At 40.5% G+C, this 20,165-nt stretch overlaps 1 protein-coding gene across 6 annotated transcripts in view; it reads right to left on the reverse strand.

Moving 5' to 3' along the window:
* LOC140729474 (protein phosphatase 1 regulatory subunit 12A-like) overlaps window positions 1-20,165 on the reverse strand; it is a 183,198-nt gene that overhangs the window by 79,210 nt on the left and 83,823 nt on the right. For 5 of the 6 annotated variants that reach the window (XR_012099334.1, XM_073049249.1, XM_073049253.1 and 2 more), the window contains exons 7-9: window positions 19,911-20,002; window positions 15,345-15,517; window positions 12,893-12,984 (exon numbers count right to left, since the gene is read on the reverse strand). Coding sequence is in view for 5 of the 6 variants with exons in the window: in XM_073049249.1 (XP_072905350.1) it covers window positions 12,893-12,984; window positions 15,345-15,517; window positions 19,911-20,002 (357 nt within the window). In the remaining variant the exon portion in view is untranslated. The remainder of the gene's footprint in view (window positions 1-12,892; window positions 12,985-15,344; window positions 15,518-19,910; window positions 20,003-20,165) is intronic. The other variant, XM_073049250.1, reaches the window with a different exon arrangement.

Raw genomic sequence — 20,165 nt, forward strand, 5'->3', positions numbered from 1 at the left:
TCTAAACCAGTCAGCATCCTGGAAAAGCTCCTCTACACCCTTCCGATAATGAGACAACCAGAAATGACACGGCTGAGTTAGAGATTTATAAGCTTTAATATAACTTCCCAATTCTTGAACTCATTTCCTTGACTAGTAAAGGCAAGCATGCTATGTACCTTCTTTACCATTCCAATTACTCATGAAGCCACTTTGAGAGAACTATGAACTTGGACCCCAAGATCCATTTGCACATCAAAACTGTTAAAGAGTTTTGCTATTAACAGTTTCCTGTCTCTTTACATTTGATCTTCTGGAGTGCAGCACTTCACATTTGGCCAGGTTAAACACCGTTTACCATATCTCCGCCCATATCTACAACTGATCTAGTGCTGCAGATATAACAGAAGGGAAGGAGGAAGAAGAGGCAAGTTGCAGTAACAGGGAATTCACTGGTCAGTGGAACAGACTGGAGATTCTGTAGGCGACAACATGATTCCTGGATGGTACATTGCCTCCCAGGTGCCAATGTCAAAGACAAATTGGATCAAGTCCATAGCATTCTAGTGCGAAGGTGAGTATCCAGAGGTCACGGTCCATATCGGTATGAATGACAATAGGTAGGAAGAGCGACCAGGTCTTGCAAAATGAGTTCACAGAGTTAGGTGCTAAGTTAAAGGACAGAACCACCATAGTTGTGATTTCAGGACTGCTATCCTTGCCACGTGCTAGTGAAACCAGAATTAGGAAGATAATAGTTTTTAACAAGTGGCTAAGGAGATGGTGCAAGAGCGAGGGCTACAGATTTTTGGATCATTGGATTCACTTCCAGGGAACCTATACAGATGGAATTGTTTGCATCTGAAATGCAGGGAGAATAATATCCTTGCAGGAAAATTTGCTTGTGCTGCTCCAGAGTGTTTAAACTAGAACTCTAGGGAGATGGGGACCAGAGTGCCAGGGCAGATAGTGAAGCAGTTGGAGTGAACGATGTTAGGCCTACACACAAAAACAGGAATCGAAAGGTTGATCAAGATGGGAATAATATTTGGTGAAGTGTCTATTTCAATGCAAGGAGTATTGAGCATACAGCATGGATCAGCACATGGAATTATGACACCGGAGGTATTATTGAGATTTGGTTGCAAGACTGGCAGAACGACGTTCTAGGTGTAACGACCTGGGAAAGGTTTCACTGCTGATGTGATGGTTTCTCTGTAGCACAGTGTTTGGGTTATGCCTAGAGATATCGGGGGCTTTGGGATGAATGCTGGCCAATGAGGAGAGGTGTTTTTCTTGTGTGCCCGAGAGGTTTCGTGGTCTTTTGTTCAGCAGAAGATGGGAGAGAGAAGATGCCAGAACAGGGAAGTTGTAGACTGCAAGACGGAGTGGACTTGGAGGGGGCGGGGAGTCGATGATGCCTGGGGGAAATCGATGGAGAACGAACAAACGGGAAAACAGTGAGCTCCAACGTTGCATATTAGACTGTTTCATAAGAATGGGCCTTTTTCCTTTTTTGATTTCTTTACTAACCTTATAGTCAAATTAAGAATTATAAAGCGTTTAATTGCATATTATGTACTGTTTGTTATTTCGTGGCACTGATTTGTAACAGGGAAACACAGCATCCACCCAAACAAGATTTCTCAAGTTTGGCCAGGCTGGAGGCTGTCTTGCCCTAGATTAACGCCGCCAGCCAAACCGGAGGGTTACATAGGGTTCTGTTGCTTTAGACGCGATAGAGCGGGAGGGATTAAACGGGTTAGGGTGGCATTAGCAGTAAAGAAAATGTCACAGCAGTGCCAAAGCAGGACAAACTGGAGAGCTACACAATGGGATCTACTGAGGCTATATGGGTGGAGTGGCGAATAGCAAAGTGATGACCAAATTAATGGGATTATATTATACACTACTTAATAGTCAGCATGATTTAGGGAAGCAAACTTGTAGAGAGATCGCAGACATTTGCAAGAAACACAAGGTTGCTGGAGTAGGTGATTTTAACTTTCCACATACTGACTGGGACTTCTAAACTGTAAAAGTGCTAAGAGAATATAGTTGGTAAAATGTGTTCAGGAAAGTTTCCTTAATCAACTATATAAAGGTCCTAACTAGAGAGGGTGTGTCACTGGATTTCCTACTACAGAATGAGTAAGGGCAGGTGACAGAAGTTTGTGTAATGGAACACTTTTGATCTAGTGATCATAAAGCCATTAGTTTCAAGATTATTAAGGATCGGAATGGTCCTCAGGTTGAGGTTCGAAATCAGAGAAAGTCAATCTTAATGGCATCAGAAAGGATCTGGTAAATGTGAATTGGGACAGGTTATTTTATGGCAAAGGCATGCTTGTTAAGAGGGAGGCCTTCAAAAATGAAACCTTGAGAGTACAAAGTTTGTATATTTCTGTCAGAATAAAAGGAACCACTAACCAGTTCAGGAAACCTAGTTTTTGAGACACTGAGGCCCCGGTTAAGAAAAAGGAGGTGGTGCATAGCAGGTCTGCCAGGTAAGAACAAATGAGATACTTGAGGGGCATAAGAAATGCAAGAGAACTCCAGCAAAGTTACTCTAGCAGACAAGGTGAAGGGGAGTCCCAAGGGCTTCTACAGATTATATTAAGAGCAAAAGAATAGCAATGGATAAAATTGGTCCTCTTGAAGATCAGTGTGGCCACCTTTGCACGGAACTGAAAGAGATGGAGAGATTTTAAATAGACTTTTCTGCATCGGTATTTACTCAGAAGATGGACACAGCGTCTATAGGACTGAGGCAAACACCAGTGAGGTTATGAACCCTATACAGATTACAGAGGAGCTGCTTGCTGTCTTGAGGCAAATTAAGGTGGATAAATCCCCAAGGCCTGACAAGGTGTTCCCTCAGACCTTGTGTGAGGCCCGTGCAAAAATTGCATTGAGCCGAACAGAGGTATTTAAAGTGTCCACAGCCATGGGTGAGGTGCCAGAAATTTGGAAGATAGCTAACGTTATGTTGTATTTAAGAAAAAGCTTTAAGATTAAGCTGAGAAATTATAGGCCAGTGAATCTGACAACAGTAGAGGGTAAATTATTGGAAGGTATTCTAAATGACTGGATATACACTCAGTGGCTACTTCATTAGGGACACCTGTACACCTGCTTGTTAATACAAATACCTAAGCAGACAATCATGTGGCAGCTACTCATTGCATAAAAGCATGCGGACATAGTCAAAAGTTTCAGTTGTTGTACAGACCAAACATCAGAATGGGGAAGAAATGTGATCTAAGCAACTCTGACTGTGGAATGATTGCTGGTGTCAGATGGGGTAGTTTGACTATCTCAGAAACTGCTGATCTCCTGGGATATTCATGCACAACAGTCTCTAGAGTTTACAGAGAATGGTGCGAAAAACAAAAACAAAAATTAACTGAGTGGCAGTTTGTGAGAGAAAATGCCTTGTTAACGACAGAAGTCAGAGGAGAATGGCCAGACTATTTCAAGCTGACAATAAGGTAACAGTTATTCAAATAACATGTTACAACAGTAACATGTTAGAGCACCGCTGGATGCACAACACATCAAACCTTGAAGTGAATGAGTTACAGCAGAAGACGACCATTAACATAGACTCAGTGGCCACTTTATTAGGTACAGAAGGTACCTAGCAAAGTGGCCACTGAATGTATAAGCATTCAGATAGACCAGGTCTGATTAGGAATAGTTAACATAGCTTTGTTTGTGATAGGTTGTGCCTAACCAATTTTATAGAGCTTTTCTAGGAGGGTACCAGAAGTATTTATGTAGGAAAGGCAGTGGACATTGTCTACGTGGTCTTCAGCAGGTCCTGCATGGGAAGCTGGTCACGAAGGTTTAGTCACTTGGCATACAGGGTGAGGTAATGAATTGGATTCAACATTGGCTTTGTGGGAGAAGATCAGTGAGTGGTAGTAGATGCTTACCTCTCTGACTGGAGGCCTGTGTCTAAAGGTGTGCCACAGGAATTTGTGCTGGCTCCATTGTTGTTTGTCATCTATATCAATGATCCAGATGATAATATGGTGAAGTGGATCAGCAAATTTATGGATGAAACCAAGATTAGAGGCATTGTGGACAGCAGGGAAATCTATCAAATGGGTTGAAAAGTGGCAGACAGGACTTAATGCAGTCAAGTGTGAGGTGTTGCATTTTGGGAGGACAACCCAGGATAGGACAGCGAACGGTAGAGTACTGAGGGGTGCAGTAGAGCATGGGGAACTGGGAATACAGATCCATAATTTCTTGGAAGCAGTGTCACAGGTAGATAGGGTCATAAAAGAGAGATTTTGGCCCATTGGCCTTCATATACAAGTACAGGGGCTGGAATGGTATGTTGAAATCTATTAAGATATAGCTGAGGTCTAATTTGGAGTAGTGCATGCAGATCTGGTTGCCGACCTGGAGAAAAGATATCAATAGGATTGAAAAAGTAGAGAGAAAATTTACAATGATATTGATAGGACTTGAGGATCTGAGCGATAGAGAAAGGGTGAATAGGTTAGGACTTTATTCTCTGGAGCGTACAGAAAGAGGAAAGATTTTAATTCAGGGTTACAAAGTTATGAGAGGTAGAGGTAAGGAAAAGATAAACAGGTTTTTTTCCTGCCGAAGTTGGGTGACACAAGAACTAGAGCTCATGGGTTAAGGGTGAAAGGTCAAATGTTTAAGAAGAACATGACAGGGAACTTCTTCATGCAGAAGGTGGTGCGAGCGTGGAACAAGTTGAAAAGATAAATGGTGGATATGAGCTTGAGTTCAGCATTTAAGAGAATTTTGAATCAGTATATGGATTGGAGAGGTATGGATGGCTATGGTCCAGGTGCAGGTGCAAGTCAATGGGTCTAGGCAGAAGAATAGTCTGGCACAGACTGAATGGGCCAAAGAGCCTGTTTCTGTGCTGTAGTGCTCTAGTACTCTGTATCGTTTCATACTATCCACAACAGCACCAATCTTCATATTGTCTATAAACTTAATAACCCAGTCATCTATATTTTCATCCAAGCAATTATAATTAAAAACAGCAGAGTAGAAATCCCTGCGGGACAAAAACATTAACAAACCTCCAGTCAAAATGACCACTACCCTACACTTACTATGGGCAAGCCAATTCTGAATCCAAACAGATTATCCAAGACACCATTCTGCACAAGGCAACCCTGCTCACAAGAAACTGAGATTCCTTCGAGATCGAGCACTGCATTCTTCGACTCATGAATCAATAGAACACTATTCACAAATAATATGGCAGGTCTTATCGCAAAACTAATCAGCATACTTCACATCAATATATAATTACCTTCATAATAGCCTTTACAATTTTATACACCAGGAACAACACAAGATCCACAACTGTAGGCAACACCACTCCTCAAGGGAAACAATGCCGAATTCTTCATAAAATTCAATGTGGCATACTTCATCAGAGAGAACACTGCACTTTTCATAAGAAGCAATGTAGTGCTCTTCATAAGGATCAATGGGGGCATTTTTCAAATCTTCCACTGTAGTGCTCTAGACAAGATCTTCATAAGATGAAATTCAGCATTTTTCACTGGAAACAAAGCAGAGATCTTTACAAAACCCAGCACTTCGATGGACACATAGCAGTACAACCACCAGAAATGACACAGCACAGTATTAAATGTGGTATCCTCAAAACAATCCAAACTCTTCAGCAGTATGACACAACAGTCTCCACAACATAAAGCAACACGCATTTCACATGCTACCTACCCTGGAAATATCACAGTATTCTTCACCAGCATGGCTTACTTCACAGATGACAACAAATTTACATGCTTCTGAGTCTAAAGAAAACGTAATCTTCACAACAGATAGAACAGCATTCTTCAAAAAAAGGAACAATTATCACAGCATTCCACGTGAAAAAAAATCCTTCAAATTTCACTGCATATCTGCCCGAGTGAGACAATCCAAACACAAGTACCAGCACTGCATGGAAAACAGTGCAGCACCCTATAGAGGAACAGATGCCGCAGTCCACTACATGCAATGTTCTTGATATTGAGAAACAATGCGAGCACAACATTGGGAATCAAGACAACACACTTAACAAGTGAAAACACTGCAATGTTCTCAGGAAATCATACTCCTAAAGATCCAGTGTTGCATGCTTCACACGATACACTACAGCACACTTCGCAGAACCAATAAAACACACGGGCAAACAAACAAGATAAGAGTGAGCACTGAAAATGACTCTTCATCCACAGAAAGCTACGCTTTTCATTAGAAACTGTAAGGACATAACAGACTCTTCACATCCAAGAACAAAATGCTGCATTGCTTTCCTTGGGAAATAATGCAGAATATTTTGCAAAAGCTTAAGTATACCATGAAAATGACTTCATATTCCAAAAAATGCTGCACCTTTTAAAGAAGCAATGTTATCCATGAGAAACAAGTTCCAAGTGTGGTTCCAAAGAAGATTAAATAGAACATCAGTTGTAACACTACTGCGGAGCCACCCTTGCAACGGGAAGATCTGCAAGATTCCTTGCAGAGAAACAGTGGCATTCCTCACATTTCAATATTCACTGGAAAAGGCATTTATTTTCTTTTTTGTTGTGCAGGGAACTTATCATAAACCTGAAAACTAAAACACAAACAGCAATGGAGCAATCCTTACTACACAGAATAACAGCAAATTCCACAGCAAGAAACAATGCAACATCCTTGTAGAGGTATAAAAATATCAACTTATCTCACCAGATGCAGTAATGCAGCATTAACTGTGCATCCAATGAAAGTGTGGCAGCATTTCTTGCAATGAGACAAAACACACTTGAAAGAGAAAACTGTTGCTCACCTTGAAAGTAAATGATGTAGCATTAAAAGAAAGGAATAATACAGTAAGCATGGCAGAAGAACACTATGCCACTCAGAGCAAGAAACACTTAAGTAACATTGCAGCGGCAACACAGGAGAGTGAAGCACCATTTCTCTTAGAAGACGACAGAATTCAATAGTCATAATTACAGGTCACATTTATACAATTCCAGATTTCATTTCTGATCAGTTTTAATCGAGAGGTTATATAATGTTCTTATATTAAAATCAAAAATCATCCACCCTGCAGTACATAGAAGTTTCAACTAGAGAGAGTGTGATATTAGATTCTATTAGCTAATAAGACAGGGCAGGTCACAGAAGCTTGTGTACGGGAACATTTTGCATCTAGTGACCATAATGTCTTCACTGGAATTCAAAGAATGAGGGCTGAAGCCTATTGAGTAGTGAAAGGCCTTGACAGAGTGGACGTGGAGAGGATGTTTCCTATGCTGGGAGAGTCTAAGACCAGAGGACACAGCCTCAGAATAGAGGGGCATCCTTTTAGAACAGAGATGAGGAATTTCTTTAGCCAGAGAGTAGTGAATCTGTGGAATTCTTTGCCACAAGCAGCTGAGGAGGCAGAGGTTGACAGATTCTTGATTGGTCAGGGCATGAAGGGATACGGGGGCAAAGTGGGAGATTGGGGCTGACAGGAAAATTGGATCAGCCATGATTAACTGGCAGAGCAGACTCCATTGGCCAAATGACCTAATTTTGCTCCTATGTCTTACTGTAAATGTGGAAAAGGATAGGTCTGGTCCTCGTATTGAAATTCCAAATTGGAGAAACTCCAATTTTGATGGCATCAGTAAGGATCTGTTAAGTGTGGACTGGGACAGGTTATTTTCTGGCAAAGGTGCACTTGGTAAGTGGGAGGCCTTCAAAAGTGAAATTTTGACAAAACAGTTTGTATGTTCCTGTCAGAATAAAAGGCAAGAGTAACAGGTTTAGGGAACTTTGGTTTTTGAGAAAAAGGAGAAGAAACAGAAGGAGGTGCGTAGCAGGTAGATGCAGGTAAGAACTAATGCAACACTTGATGAGTATAAGAAATGCACTAGAGCACTTAACGAGGAAGTTAGGAGGGGGAAAAGAAGGCATGAGGTTGTGCTAGCAGACAAGGAGAATCCCAAGGACTTCTAAAGATATATTAAGAGCAAAAGAATAGCAAAGAACAAAATTAGTTCTCTGTAAAATTAGATTAGTAATCTATGTGCAGAGCCAAAAGAGACAGGGGAGATCTTAAGTGAACTTTTTTGCAGCTGTATTTATGCATGAGAGACAGGGTCTATGGAAGTGAAGCAAAGCAGCAGAGAGGTCACGGACTCTACATATTACAAATGAAGTTTGCTGTCTTGTGGGAAATTAGGATGAATATATCCCCAGGGTCTGACAAGGTGGGAGGCTCGTGCAGAAATTGGAGGAGCCCCAGCAAAGAAATTTAAAATGTCCTTAGCCGCGGGTTGAGGAGTTGGAGGATTGGAAGATAGCTAACGTTGTTCAGTTGTTTAGGAAAGGCTCTAAGAACAAGCCAGTAAATTAAAGGCCAGTGAGCCTGGCATGAGTAGTGGGAAAGTTACAGGAAGGTTTTCCAAGGGACCGGATATATAAGTATTTGGATAGACAGGGACTGATAGAGGATAGTCAACATGGCTTTGTACATGGTAAGTCATGTCTCACCAATCTTATAGAGTTTTTCGAGGAAGTTACCAGGAAAGTAGATGAAGGTATTGGATGTTGTTATATGGCTTTTAGCAAAGCCTTTGACAAGGTACTACATGGGAAGCTGGTCAAGAAGTTTCAGTCACTTGGCATTCAAAATGAGGCAATAAACTGGATTAGACATTGGGTTTATGGAGGAAGCCAGATGGTTGTCTTTCTGACTGGAGGCCCGTGACTAGTGATGTGCCCCAGAGATTGGTGCTGGGTCCATTGTTGTTTGTCATCTACAGCAATGATCTGGATGATAATGATAAAGTGGTTAACTGGATCAGCTAATTTGTGAGTGGCACTAAGATTGGGGTTGTAGTGGACAGCAAAGAAGACTACCATGGCTTGCAGAGGGACCTGGATCAGCTGGGAAAATGGGCTGAAAAAAGGCAGATGTAATTTAATGCAGACAAATGTGAGGTGTTGCACTTTGGGAGAACCAGCCAAGGTAAGTCTTGCATGGTAAATGGTAGGGCACTGAGTATGCAGTAGAACAGAGGGATCTGGGGATACTGATCCATAATTCCTTTTAAGTGGTGGCATAGGTAGATAGGGTCATAAAGAAAGCTTTTGGTACATTGACCTTCATAAATCAGAGTATAGGAGATGGGATGTTACATGTCAATTGTATAAAGCATTGGTGAGACCTAATTTATAGAGAATTGTGTGCAGTTTTGGTTACCAACCTACAGGAATGATGTAGATAAGATTGAAACAGTGCAGAGAAAATTTATGAGGATGTTGCCAGAACTTGAGTTATAGGGAAAGGTTGAATATATTAGACCTTTATTCCCTAGAATGTAGTAGACTGAGGAGAGGTTTCATACAGCAATACAAAATTATGAGGGGTTTACACAGAATAAATGCAAACATGTTTTTTTCACTGAGGTTAGGTGACACAACAACTAAGAGGTCACAGGTTATGGGCGAAAGATGAAACATTTAAGAGTAACATGAGGGAGAAGAAGTGGATGAGACTGTGGAATGAGCTACCAACACAAGTGGTAGAAGCGGGTTGGGTTTCAATAGCTTAGAGAAATTTGGCTAGGTACATGGATAGGAGGGGTACGGACAGCTATGGTCTGGGTGCTGGTTGATCAGACTAGGCAGATTAATGGTTCGTCATGAATTCGATGGAGCGAAGGATCTGTTTCTGTGCTGTAGTGTTCTATGACTATTAGTTTTGGTCATATATCTTTTTCAGGCCTTACCTATTTTTATTCCCAAGACGTACTTTGATTCTTTAGATTCAATTTTAACCTCTTATATTTGGAATAATAAACAAGCTCGTTTAAGTAAAGTTTACTTACAAAGAAATAAAGAGATGGGGTGAACTAGCCCTACCCAATTTTAGGTTTTACTATTGGGCTGCCAATATAAGGAATATTATTTTCTGGTCCTATTATATTTATCGTAAAGATTGCCCACCATGGGTCTCCTTAGAAGTTAATTCTGTAAAAAATTCCCCTATTGTCTCTCTTCTGGGATCAAACTCTTCTTTTTCAGCAAATAAAACAACAGATAACATAATTGTTAAGCAAACTTTAAGGATCTGGTCTCAATTTAGAAATTTTTTTGGTTTAGCGAATTTTTCATTATCATCTCCCATTCTCCTTAATTTTTTTTTATCCCTTCCATGACTGATAAAGTCTTTAAAGATTGGGATGAATTAGGTATTAAGTGTTTTTGGGACCTGTTTATCTCAGGATCTCTTGCTTCATTTGACCAATTGTCAAATAAATTTGCACTCCCAAAATCACATTTTTATAGATACCTTCAAATTAGAGATTTTCTACATTTCCAATTAGCTACTTTTCCTATAGGTCCTGATAAAAATTTACTGGACGATCTTTTAAATTTAAAACCTTTTGTTAATGGTTCTATTACCGGTATCTATAACTTGTTGATTGATTCTAAACAAGACTTTTTAGATAAAATAAAAAAAAAGCTTGGGAGGATGACCTAAATTGACAGATTTCTGATGATAGATGGAATAAAATTCTTAAACGGGTTAATAAACCATCTTTCTGTGCTCGTCATTCTCTTCTACAATTTAAAGTGGTTCATAGAGCTTACATTTCTAAACAGAAGCTCTCCAGTTTTTACCCGAATGTTTCTCCACTTTGTAATAAATGCAACTCTGCTGATGCCTCTTTAATTCATATGTTTTGGTTTTGCCCTACAATTGAAAAGTTTTGGCGGGAAGTATTTCATACCTTCTCTCAACTTTTTAGGGTCCAATTTGACCCAAATCCCCTTACTGCCTTGTTTGGTATTATTGCAAATGAAGATATAACTTTAAATACTCCTAACCTACAGGTTTTAGTTTTTACCTCTCTTTTAGCAAGAAGAGCAATCTTGCTTAAATGGAAGGAGTCTACCCCTCCTACACATCTTCAATGGCTACGTGATAGTATGTCGTATTTAAATTTAGAAAAGATCTGCTGCTCAGTCTTAAATTCGAAACAATCTTTTTATGATATTTGGGGACCTTTCCTAAATTACTTTTCCAATCTATAAAGTTTAACAGTGCACAGACTTTTATACATATTCTTATCTTCTCTTCTTAAGTGAATATGTTTTTTTTCTAATTATCCATTGTCATCCATCAGCTTTTTTCTTTGGTAGTTGGTAGGGGGTTGACTTTTTTTATATATAAAAGTTTCTTTTATGATGTATGACCTATCTTTGAATTTTTGATTACAGAGTGGTATACCTTTGTGTGTTATGCTATAACATTTTGATCAGTTTTATTACAATATATGAATGTACACAAGTTATGTTGAGATGTATCTACGTGTTGCACTCTGTAAATCTAATAAAAAGAAAAGTTTTGGTCAATTCCTCCCCTTAGAATTGAAGGAGTTGACCTACACTAATGATAGGTACTATGAAGGACAATGAAGCTGGCCTCATTACTTTCTCTCCAAACTTTCAGAGACTGTTTGGACCTATTGTTGCTGAGATCATTACAGATCTGAGTTCAGCAAGGAACATAGCAAGTATCTGCTCTTGGGACTGAGATTACAGGCTTGATTGGATAGTTATGTGAACAATGACCTACTTATATAGAGAAAACACGGATTAAGCTTTGCTTCCAGAGTCTTGTGAAAATAAGAGTAAGACATTTTATCCAGGAAATTTGCTCTTATTAAAAGCCAGCACTGAAGGCAAAGCTTATCTTTTACTGCTGGAGTCTGATAAGAAAGCTTCTAAGAACTATTCTGTGCTAAGTGAAATAAACAATAATCTTAATTTTACAATGAGCTTACTCCATCAAAGTGTTCATCTGTTCCACCCACTACAAGTTCTAAGAAGTGCACGAGGCTCTGTGAAAAATGTAACTGCCAGGTGAAATCAGAAAAGAGCCCTGAGGAGCACAGTTACTGGGTAGTCCCAGCAAACGCATGAGCGACAGAGGCAAGGAGCCCTGCAATGCAAGACTATCTAAGGCAAAATGATAACGTTACCTCACACCAGTTGCTAGGGAAAATACTGGAACAACAAACAGTGCCACAAAGTTATGAGGCTGCCCTCACAGAGCAGCCTTCTTAAAAAGGCACACAGACAAAAAGCAATGCATCAGAGAGCAAACAATGGCCAAGGGATTCCACAGCAATTTCTGGTGGCACAGCAGAAGCAACTCCTAACCAAATGAATGCATCTCCGCTTGAACAATGCTAACGTTGCAGAATGCGATGCAGCCCGTGACCTGCAAAAAGAAACATGGTATCACGGTACCAAGATTCTACACTCTGCAGCACAAAACAATGCAGCATAGACTGCACTAGGAAGCACAGCATCAAGCTTTGCAACATCAAACCCGCAGCATCTGTGGCAAAAGGAACTGCCGTTCAAAACACACATGACTAAACAGAAAAATACAGCGTCCATTGCTAAAGTAGACAATATAGTCTTCCGTGCAGCAGCTACACAACAGAAAGCAAAAGAGTCAACCCACAGCAAAGTGCAGCATCACAGCAAACAATGAAGTATTTCTAACAGTGACATGCAACAGCCCTCAGAAGACAAAGACTACAGGATCCAACCTCATCCTCACTTGACCAATCACAGAGCAGCACATTTTGTCTACGTTCCTCCATAGAAAGCAAGCAACATTCTTCACAGGAAACAAAGCAGCCTTCCCTGCAATTCTGATTTTTTTTTTGTTTGATTTGGATTGAAAAGAAAACGCCAAATCTTCAATGAAAAAGTCAAGCCAGTTCTATCACACGAGATCCTGGCTCCAAACTGAAGTTTAAAAACGCTAAATCAGGAGATGGTCCTGCAGGTTCCAAACTCAAGTCTCAATCAGTTCCCTTCTCTGCTTGTTACCTACCCTCTTGTTACTTGTAGTGGTAGATGAGAGGGAGTCAGCGGTCAAGTTCCGTTTGGTGAGGTTATTCGTGTTTAATCGAACTCTGGCCTTCTCTGTCAAAGCAAAGAGACACAATCAGCGATCATCAAATAGAAACGAGCAGATTGTGTCAAATCTGAGTTTGCAATTACAAATCCCAAATGAAATAGAGGACGAGCCCATCAGAGTCTCATCACTCCTGACAAATTCAACATGGAAGAGACAACACAATGCCTATACATAATATATATAACACTTCCGAGCTCCAGGTGGCTTTTGCTGAAAGACACTTATCATATAGGCCATGCCAACCATCTAGTTACTGGGGGTCACAAACCAGCCAAATATGATCCAGACCGTATCTGTGACTGCCAGCACTGGCATGGCCAAGGTCGACTGGACCATTTATCTTTAAACCTTTTTGCAGACAAACCACTAATCAACACGGCCCAATAATAACAACCAATATACTGTAAATCTCATGCAGACATTTTGGTTATAATCCAAAAGGGAGCATCAGAGGAAAACGTTATCGAGCAACGTGGAGGCAGGACATGCAGTTCTCTGGTCTGCAGACTCTGTGCTTCCCAGGTTTCTCCCCCCATCTCATGCCATGGGCCCAGGCCAGGGTCTCTTTCTCATTTATTGCCTACACCAGGGGTGTCAAACTCATTTTAGGTCACGGGCCGGATTGAGCAAAATTCAGCTTCATGCGGGCCGGATCAGTCGGACGCGTGCGAACGCAGCTTTCGTTGCCTCCGTTTTTTCAGCCTGCTCTCATGTGTTTCAGTCTCTGCTATAACTACAAAGTGTTTCACTTTACAAATTCCGTTTCTTATGAAGAAGACTGCTGAGCAAGACTGCCGAATAAACACTAAAAACCCTGAAAACCTGGTACCTGAATAAACTCAACATTAGCCATATCATACGCCATAGGCGCTTTGATTACTGGGGCCAGCTTTAATAATAATTAGATACTATCTCGCAGGCCAAAGATAATTCCACCGCGGGCCGGATTTGGCCCGCGGGCCTTGAGTTTGACATATATGGCCTATACTTTACCTGCACCCCATAGGCCCTGCATTCCTGACCCCAGCCCAATCAGTTCTGACAACTTTTTAAACATCTCATGACCTACCTGCTGGATCTGAAATCACGACTTTGAAAAGCTCTCAACCAGACTATAGAAATCCCATTCCAAGGACTGCAACAGGGTATTGCGAGTCAGGAAACTGCTGATACTGGCCTCCAACTAGGCCTAATCCTCAAGCCTAAGCTCTGTTCAGGTTAATGGCACATTATCTTGAACTGTATGCCTCTTATCCCAGTTTAGAGGCTGCCTGCCCCCAGCAACAAATTCGGCACCACTCTACTCTTGCTTCAGAGCTGGTAGATCATAGGTCTGTCTCACTCCAGAATCTTGTCTATAAAAGCATTGGATGAGACTCCAGTGAAATTCTGCAGGAGAACTGAACTGTTGGGAGAAGCATTTCTCAAGCGAGATGTTAATCTGAGACCCTGTCATCTGGGTTCAGTGATCTCATAGTCCTGTCTGTTAATGAGCAGGCAATTAACCCTGGTGCCCAGCTATTGACACTACAAGAACAGGTGATTTGTCCATCACTGTACTGTTGCTTGCAGGAGAAAGTTGGGCACAAAATAGCTGCTGTGTTTGCCATTCTAACACTGTTTAAAGCCAAGCATTTCCATTATGGTTGAGAAAATTGGGGTTACCTGATGCTGAGAAAGACACAATGGAAATGCATGGTTTTCTTGTAACATGGTCACTGCCTGGGATCACAGAAGAATACCAGGAGCAAGGAAAATCTATTACATCCCTTGGAAGTCCACTGTCTATTAATCTAATTTCAGGTTTTCTATCCTGCGGAACTTATTAACATCAAACTCATAAGACATGGTCCTCAGTAAGACCTGGCTCTGATTACACTACGGTATCAGTGAACTCACAGGAATTGGCAGTTATTGGATGGACCAGAGGGGTGACTTTATGAAAGTTCACATGGTTGTTTTCTGGGATAACAGGCTAAGAATTCTTACATTCTGCACAGTTTAGAGGAATGAAAGACAAGTTTATTCAAACATTTCTCACAAGGATGAAAGACTTTCACCCCGCCTGGTGTCTAGAAACACAGTCTCAGCCAGAGGAGTTCATTTTTAGGATATCAAGGGGAACACATTAATAGAGATTGAAACATAATGCTATTGAATGGTGGAGCAACACTGGTGGCCAAATACTCTACCTCCTTACTCACTTTCTCTGATATTTTCATTAAATTTCCAAAGAATCCTTCTTCAGTTACGTATATTGTTCAGGTCGAGAAACCATTTTATTTCATTGCAGTCTAAAGCCTTCCTCCATGTAGAAGAATATACAAGCCCTCCCTTGTGATGGAAGCAGAGGTCATTGTCTTACCAGCATCCGATTCCACTTCATGAGGCATCTCCTCCTCAGAACTTGAGCCATTCAACTTCTTCCTATCCTCCTCATCATCATTAACATGCTCCAGCATCGCCGACTCCAGTGTCTTGCGTTCCTTGTCATGTATTGAGATTTTATCTTTGCTGCTCATACGGGAAATAGAAGTCCTGGTGGGATAACGGATTAGCACTAATTGGCTGTTAGTGTGATGCGTGCAGGCCCAAGGCTCATAAGCAGGTTCCATCACTGAGGGTTAGACACAAAACTCCAACAGGGTACAAAAGAGCCACTCTCCAGCACCATACAAATAGAATGCTGAAAGCAAACACTAATACACGTAGCACAGAGGATTTCAGTTTTGGTCAAATCCCTATCTTACTTTCCTGTAGTACCCCATGCAAAGCTCCCTCTAACCTTTAACGTTAATAAACCACACTCAGATCTGCCATTACTGATCATTTTTGCTGTGTAAAACACATCCTAAAATCTCTTCCAATGTGCAAAATGTCTCCGGCTCACATAAAAAGCATGCTCCCATCTACTTTGAGAGATATACATTCTGAACCCAGGTCACCATATTTGCGTGGTACACTTTAGCTAATAACAGAGTTCACAACTATGAATTCTTGTGGGCTCTTTGACTCTCTCCATTGAACCCTGTTATTTTCTGCTGGCTCTACGACTGTGTGAGCTCTCTCCCGGCATTGATATTATCAAGTACTGTACTTCCAGCTTCATTGCTGATTAACATATTTATTAGTAACATTTCACTGTGATTATCCAGTACAGCAAGAAATTTCTGTCTCAGATGGAGAAGGCTATCCAGAAGCAAAAGCTGGAGGTGTTCTTTTGTACCCTGCGGCATCTCAAACACAGAAAACAATCACTAAACCCCTGGCAAGGCCCAGAGGCAAAACCTCACCCAGCATTTACTTGGTGAGGTATCAGTCTTTGTCTAATGAAGAAGCCAATACAGTGAAGCCAACTCTCAATCTACATATGAGGCTAAGCCTCAACACAGTGTATACCCCATCAATGCAGGGTTATTGCAACACTCATTGCTTTACAGCACTCCCCTCCATTCCCTTTCAAAAATATATTTGAATTGTTTCTCATTTTTTTTTATTGACACTTGAACATAATAACTGGGAGATGAAAAACGCCCATCCAATTCAACATCTACCATCAAGGTCATGTTTGTAAAGATGCAAAGAATAAACAGGAATAAGGTATGAGATGTAAACAATGGTTAGAAATGAGCCACAGCAATGAGATGGGCTCTGCAGTGAGTGGAGAGTGATTCAACATCACATGGATGAGTGCATTAACAATAGCAGAATATCAGGGCACGCAGAAAAAGAACTCCAAGAGCAGCAAGGATTTAGGAGCAATAAATTACCGTGATGGAAATCTGATAGCAGTCTACAAAGTTTTCATGGGACGGGTCTGACGATTTTACATCCACAAATGTGAAGAGGAACAAAGGAATGCTGACAGATGAATTAAACGGATTACAAAGTGGGTCAAAAATAAGGAATGGGTGATGTACAGTAATGTACGACAATAAACTTGATTTGACTTGAGAAATATCCCATGGGGCTACATTATACAAGGGCTCTTTTGGATTTGTTTGTTATTTCCAGGATTAATCGATGAAGTGAAATGTATTTATTATATTAAATAATAGTAAAGTGGAGGCAATCAGGTTATTACTGAGGGCTCAGGACAAGAGAAGCAATTAAGCAGGATTATAAAGTCAGGCAAGAAGTGATGAACCAATTTCATGATGAAGTAATGTAATATCCAACTGGCTCCAGCAAATTGAATGCAGGTTCAATAAACAGATATTGAAGATTTCTCCCCAGTACTCGGCCATTGAGGAAAGGGGTGAAGAAAATTGGTAAAGGAGCCGTGTGAATATGTGAATAGCTAAAAGGATTCAATGTATGGATAGCACAGAATGATATGATTCCAGGACTAGCAAGATGAGGTGAAGAATAACATTTAATGGAATGGGCCGAATAGTTGATTTTTGACAGGGCAGGAGGGACTAATGTGTCGAAAGCTTAAAGCATTGGGGCCATGTCTTCAACAACTGTTAAAAGGTATGTACTTACAGAACATTTTAACTTTCCAAACTACACAGACTTCACATAAGATGAATTATTTTAAAACTGTATGGATATTGTTTGCCATAAGCATCTGTAGGATGGACATAAAGGACCTCTGCTTTAGATCACATCCTGAGGGAGAAGATTTCTAAAGTTCTGAAGTTATTCAATAACGTACTGAAGTGTCAACCTAGATTATGCGCTCAAGTCCTAGAGAGGAGCTTGAATACACAATTATTTGGGAAGGTGCCAAGCTGTCACTGATATAGTTGATTGTATATGGTTTGCTTTAGGGAGATCTTGCTGCCACTTGGAGTTCGTTTGCCCTTATTTGCACAGCACTTGGATTGAAGAGCTGATGCAGTACCTGGACCTGCCACTGGAGGTTATTAACACACTTCAGAAAACTGTTAGCATTGTCGTGAATGGAAAGGGATTCGGAACATTTCATTATCCCTAAATTTTCACCAGCACAATGAAAACAGATGTTTCCCCCCTTGATTTTTTTTTTTAGGTATGGGACAAGTGTGATTATAATAGGGCTAGGAACTCCAGACAAGACACTCACACACAAGATGAACACATCTTGTACTCATCTGAGATGCAGCGGGATCTGGGTTCCCTTGCAAATGATTCACAAAAGGCTGAAACTGCAAGAAAATGGTAAATGTAACAAAATGTAATCATAAACAAACATTAGTGGGTTTATGCTTCAGTTAGACGAGGAGACCAAATCTAGAGAACTGTGTGCAGTTTTAGTTTCCTTATTTAAGTAAGTAAATGTACGGAAGCAGTTCAGAGCTGGATTACTAAGCTAATACCTGGAATAAGCAGGTAGTCAAGTGAAGCAAATTTGGACAGGCTTTACCTATATTTTAAAGAGTGAGAGGCAATTTTGTTAAAACATGCAAGATCCTGAAGGATCTTAAGAGGGATGATTTGAAGAGGATGTTTCCACTTCTGTGAGAAGAAAGAACTTGGGGTTATTGCTTAAAAATAGAAGGTTGCACATTTAAGGTAAAGATGAAAATATGAAAGTGCTTCTCTCAAAAAGTCATCTGCTTTTGGAACTTTTCTTCAGAACTGTAGCAAGAAGAGTTACTGATACTTTAAGGCTGGAGGCAAATTTTTGAGAACAACAAAACCAAAAGGTACTTTGGGCCAGTAGGAATGCAGAGCTGAGGTTACAATCAGACCGACCGTAGTCTTACTGAATGGTGGAAAGGGCTTTATAGACTAAGTCGCCTACTCCTCTTCTTAATTCATACGCTAATATGTTGTAGCTGGCACACACTAAAACAGAGCAGGGGCACCGGTGGAGGAAATGAGTGTTAAAGGTGGTTAATAAAGTGTGTCAACTACGTGGGATACTTTCACCTTCCTTGCCACAGGAAAAAATGTCACTGGATGCACAGGTACCCTACACAAACCATCATTTCTTCCCTCTATTTTCTTCAGAGTCAAACTTTTTGCACAAGCACACCAGCAACAATGAAACAGGATACCATTTGCAAATGAGGGCCTGAGTCAACTCATCGCTACCTCTTTATCTATCCTCAATCCCTTGTCAAGAGGAGAATGAGAGGCTAACTGTAGAAGGTGAAAGGTCACGAGTTGTGTGTGCGCACACATGACTATAAATGCTTGTTTTTTTATCTTGTCCGTTTTCATATGTATATGTGTTGGTGAATTATGCTTCACTTGTTTTAATGATTTGTGCACGTGTGTGGGTACATGCAAACCTTCTCAGTTGGGACAAGCATTATTGGGGGTCGGGGGGAGTTAAAAGAAGCTAAGCCTGTCAAAACTCAGAATGCGTAATACTTCACTGACCAGTTACTGACACAAATATCCTAAAGTAATTGAACACACAAGAACTAACAAACCTCCAACAAAGCAGCACTTTGTGGATAAAAGTCAGAATCTAACTTAAAAGCAAGTAAAGAAAAACATTTTGTGTTGAGCTTTCAATATTACTGTCATCAACGCCAGCTCTGCTAGAAAATGAAATCCAATACTCCTTATCTGTACGCTTGATCCTTCCATGTTATTAAAAGAACTACTTAAATTCAACTTCATTTGTAGAGTTTCCTTTTAAAGCGAGCATCAAAGATTGGTGATGCCATCACAGTAACATCAACTTATCTATGAGACAATACCCACATTTTAACATTGTTATTCCACAAATAGGTTTAATCAAAGCAAATAAAGATTTTTTTAAATGTTTGTAAAATCCATTTTCAATTGCATTAATGCTTTTACTTTCAGTGGGAAAAGAAGGGGATAAAGCAACTCCTTGGTGTTTGTTTCAGTATTAGTCAATCTCTCAAGTGTGAAGTGGTGCTCACAGTTAAGAACTAATTCAGTGGTGTTAGGGTGGGAAATGCAGTTGGCATCACCAGTCATCAAACAGTGACTGTACATGCCGCAGGATGATATCAGAACTAACCTTCTGCTCCTCGATGCTGGTTGCTGTGAGGCATTTGACAGTTCAATAAGTGAGGCCTCCATCTTGGTTTGCTTCTCTTTCTCAATCCTCAACTGCTTTCAGCAAAAAGAGGAAGGGGAAAAAAAAATCATAAATGGTCAACTGCATGAAGATAGACCAATGTACAATTCAATAACATGACAAAGGAGGCCTCCATCTCATCCACCACATACAGTTCATTGCACTACAGCAAGGGACGGTTCAAGGGAAGGGATT

Source organism: Hemitrygon akajei, chromosome 6, assembly GCF_048418815.1.
Source record: "Hemitrygon akajei chromosome 6, sHemAka1.3, whole genome shotgun sequence".
In the NCBI taxonomy this organism is placed as follows: domain Eukaryota; kingdom Metazoa; phylum Chordata; class Chondrichthyes; order Myliobatiformes; family Dasyatidae; genus Hemitrygon; species Hemitrygon akajei.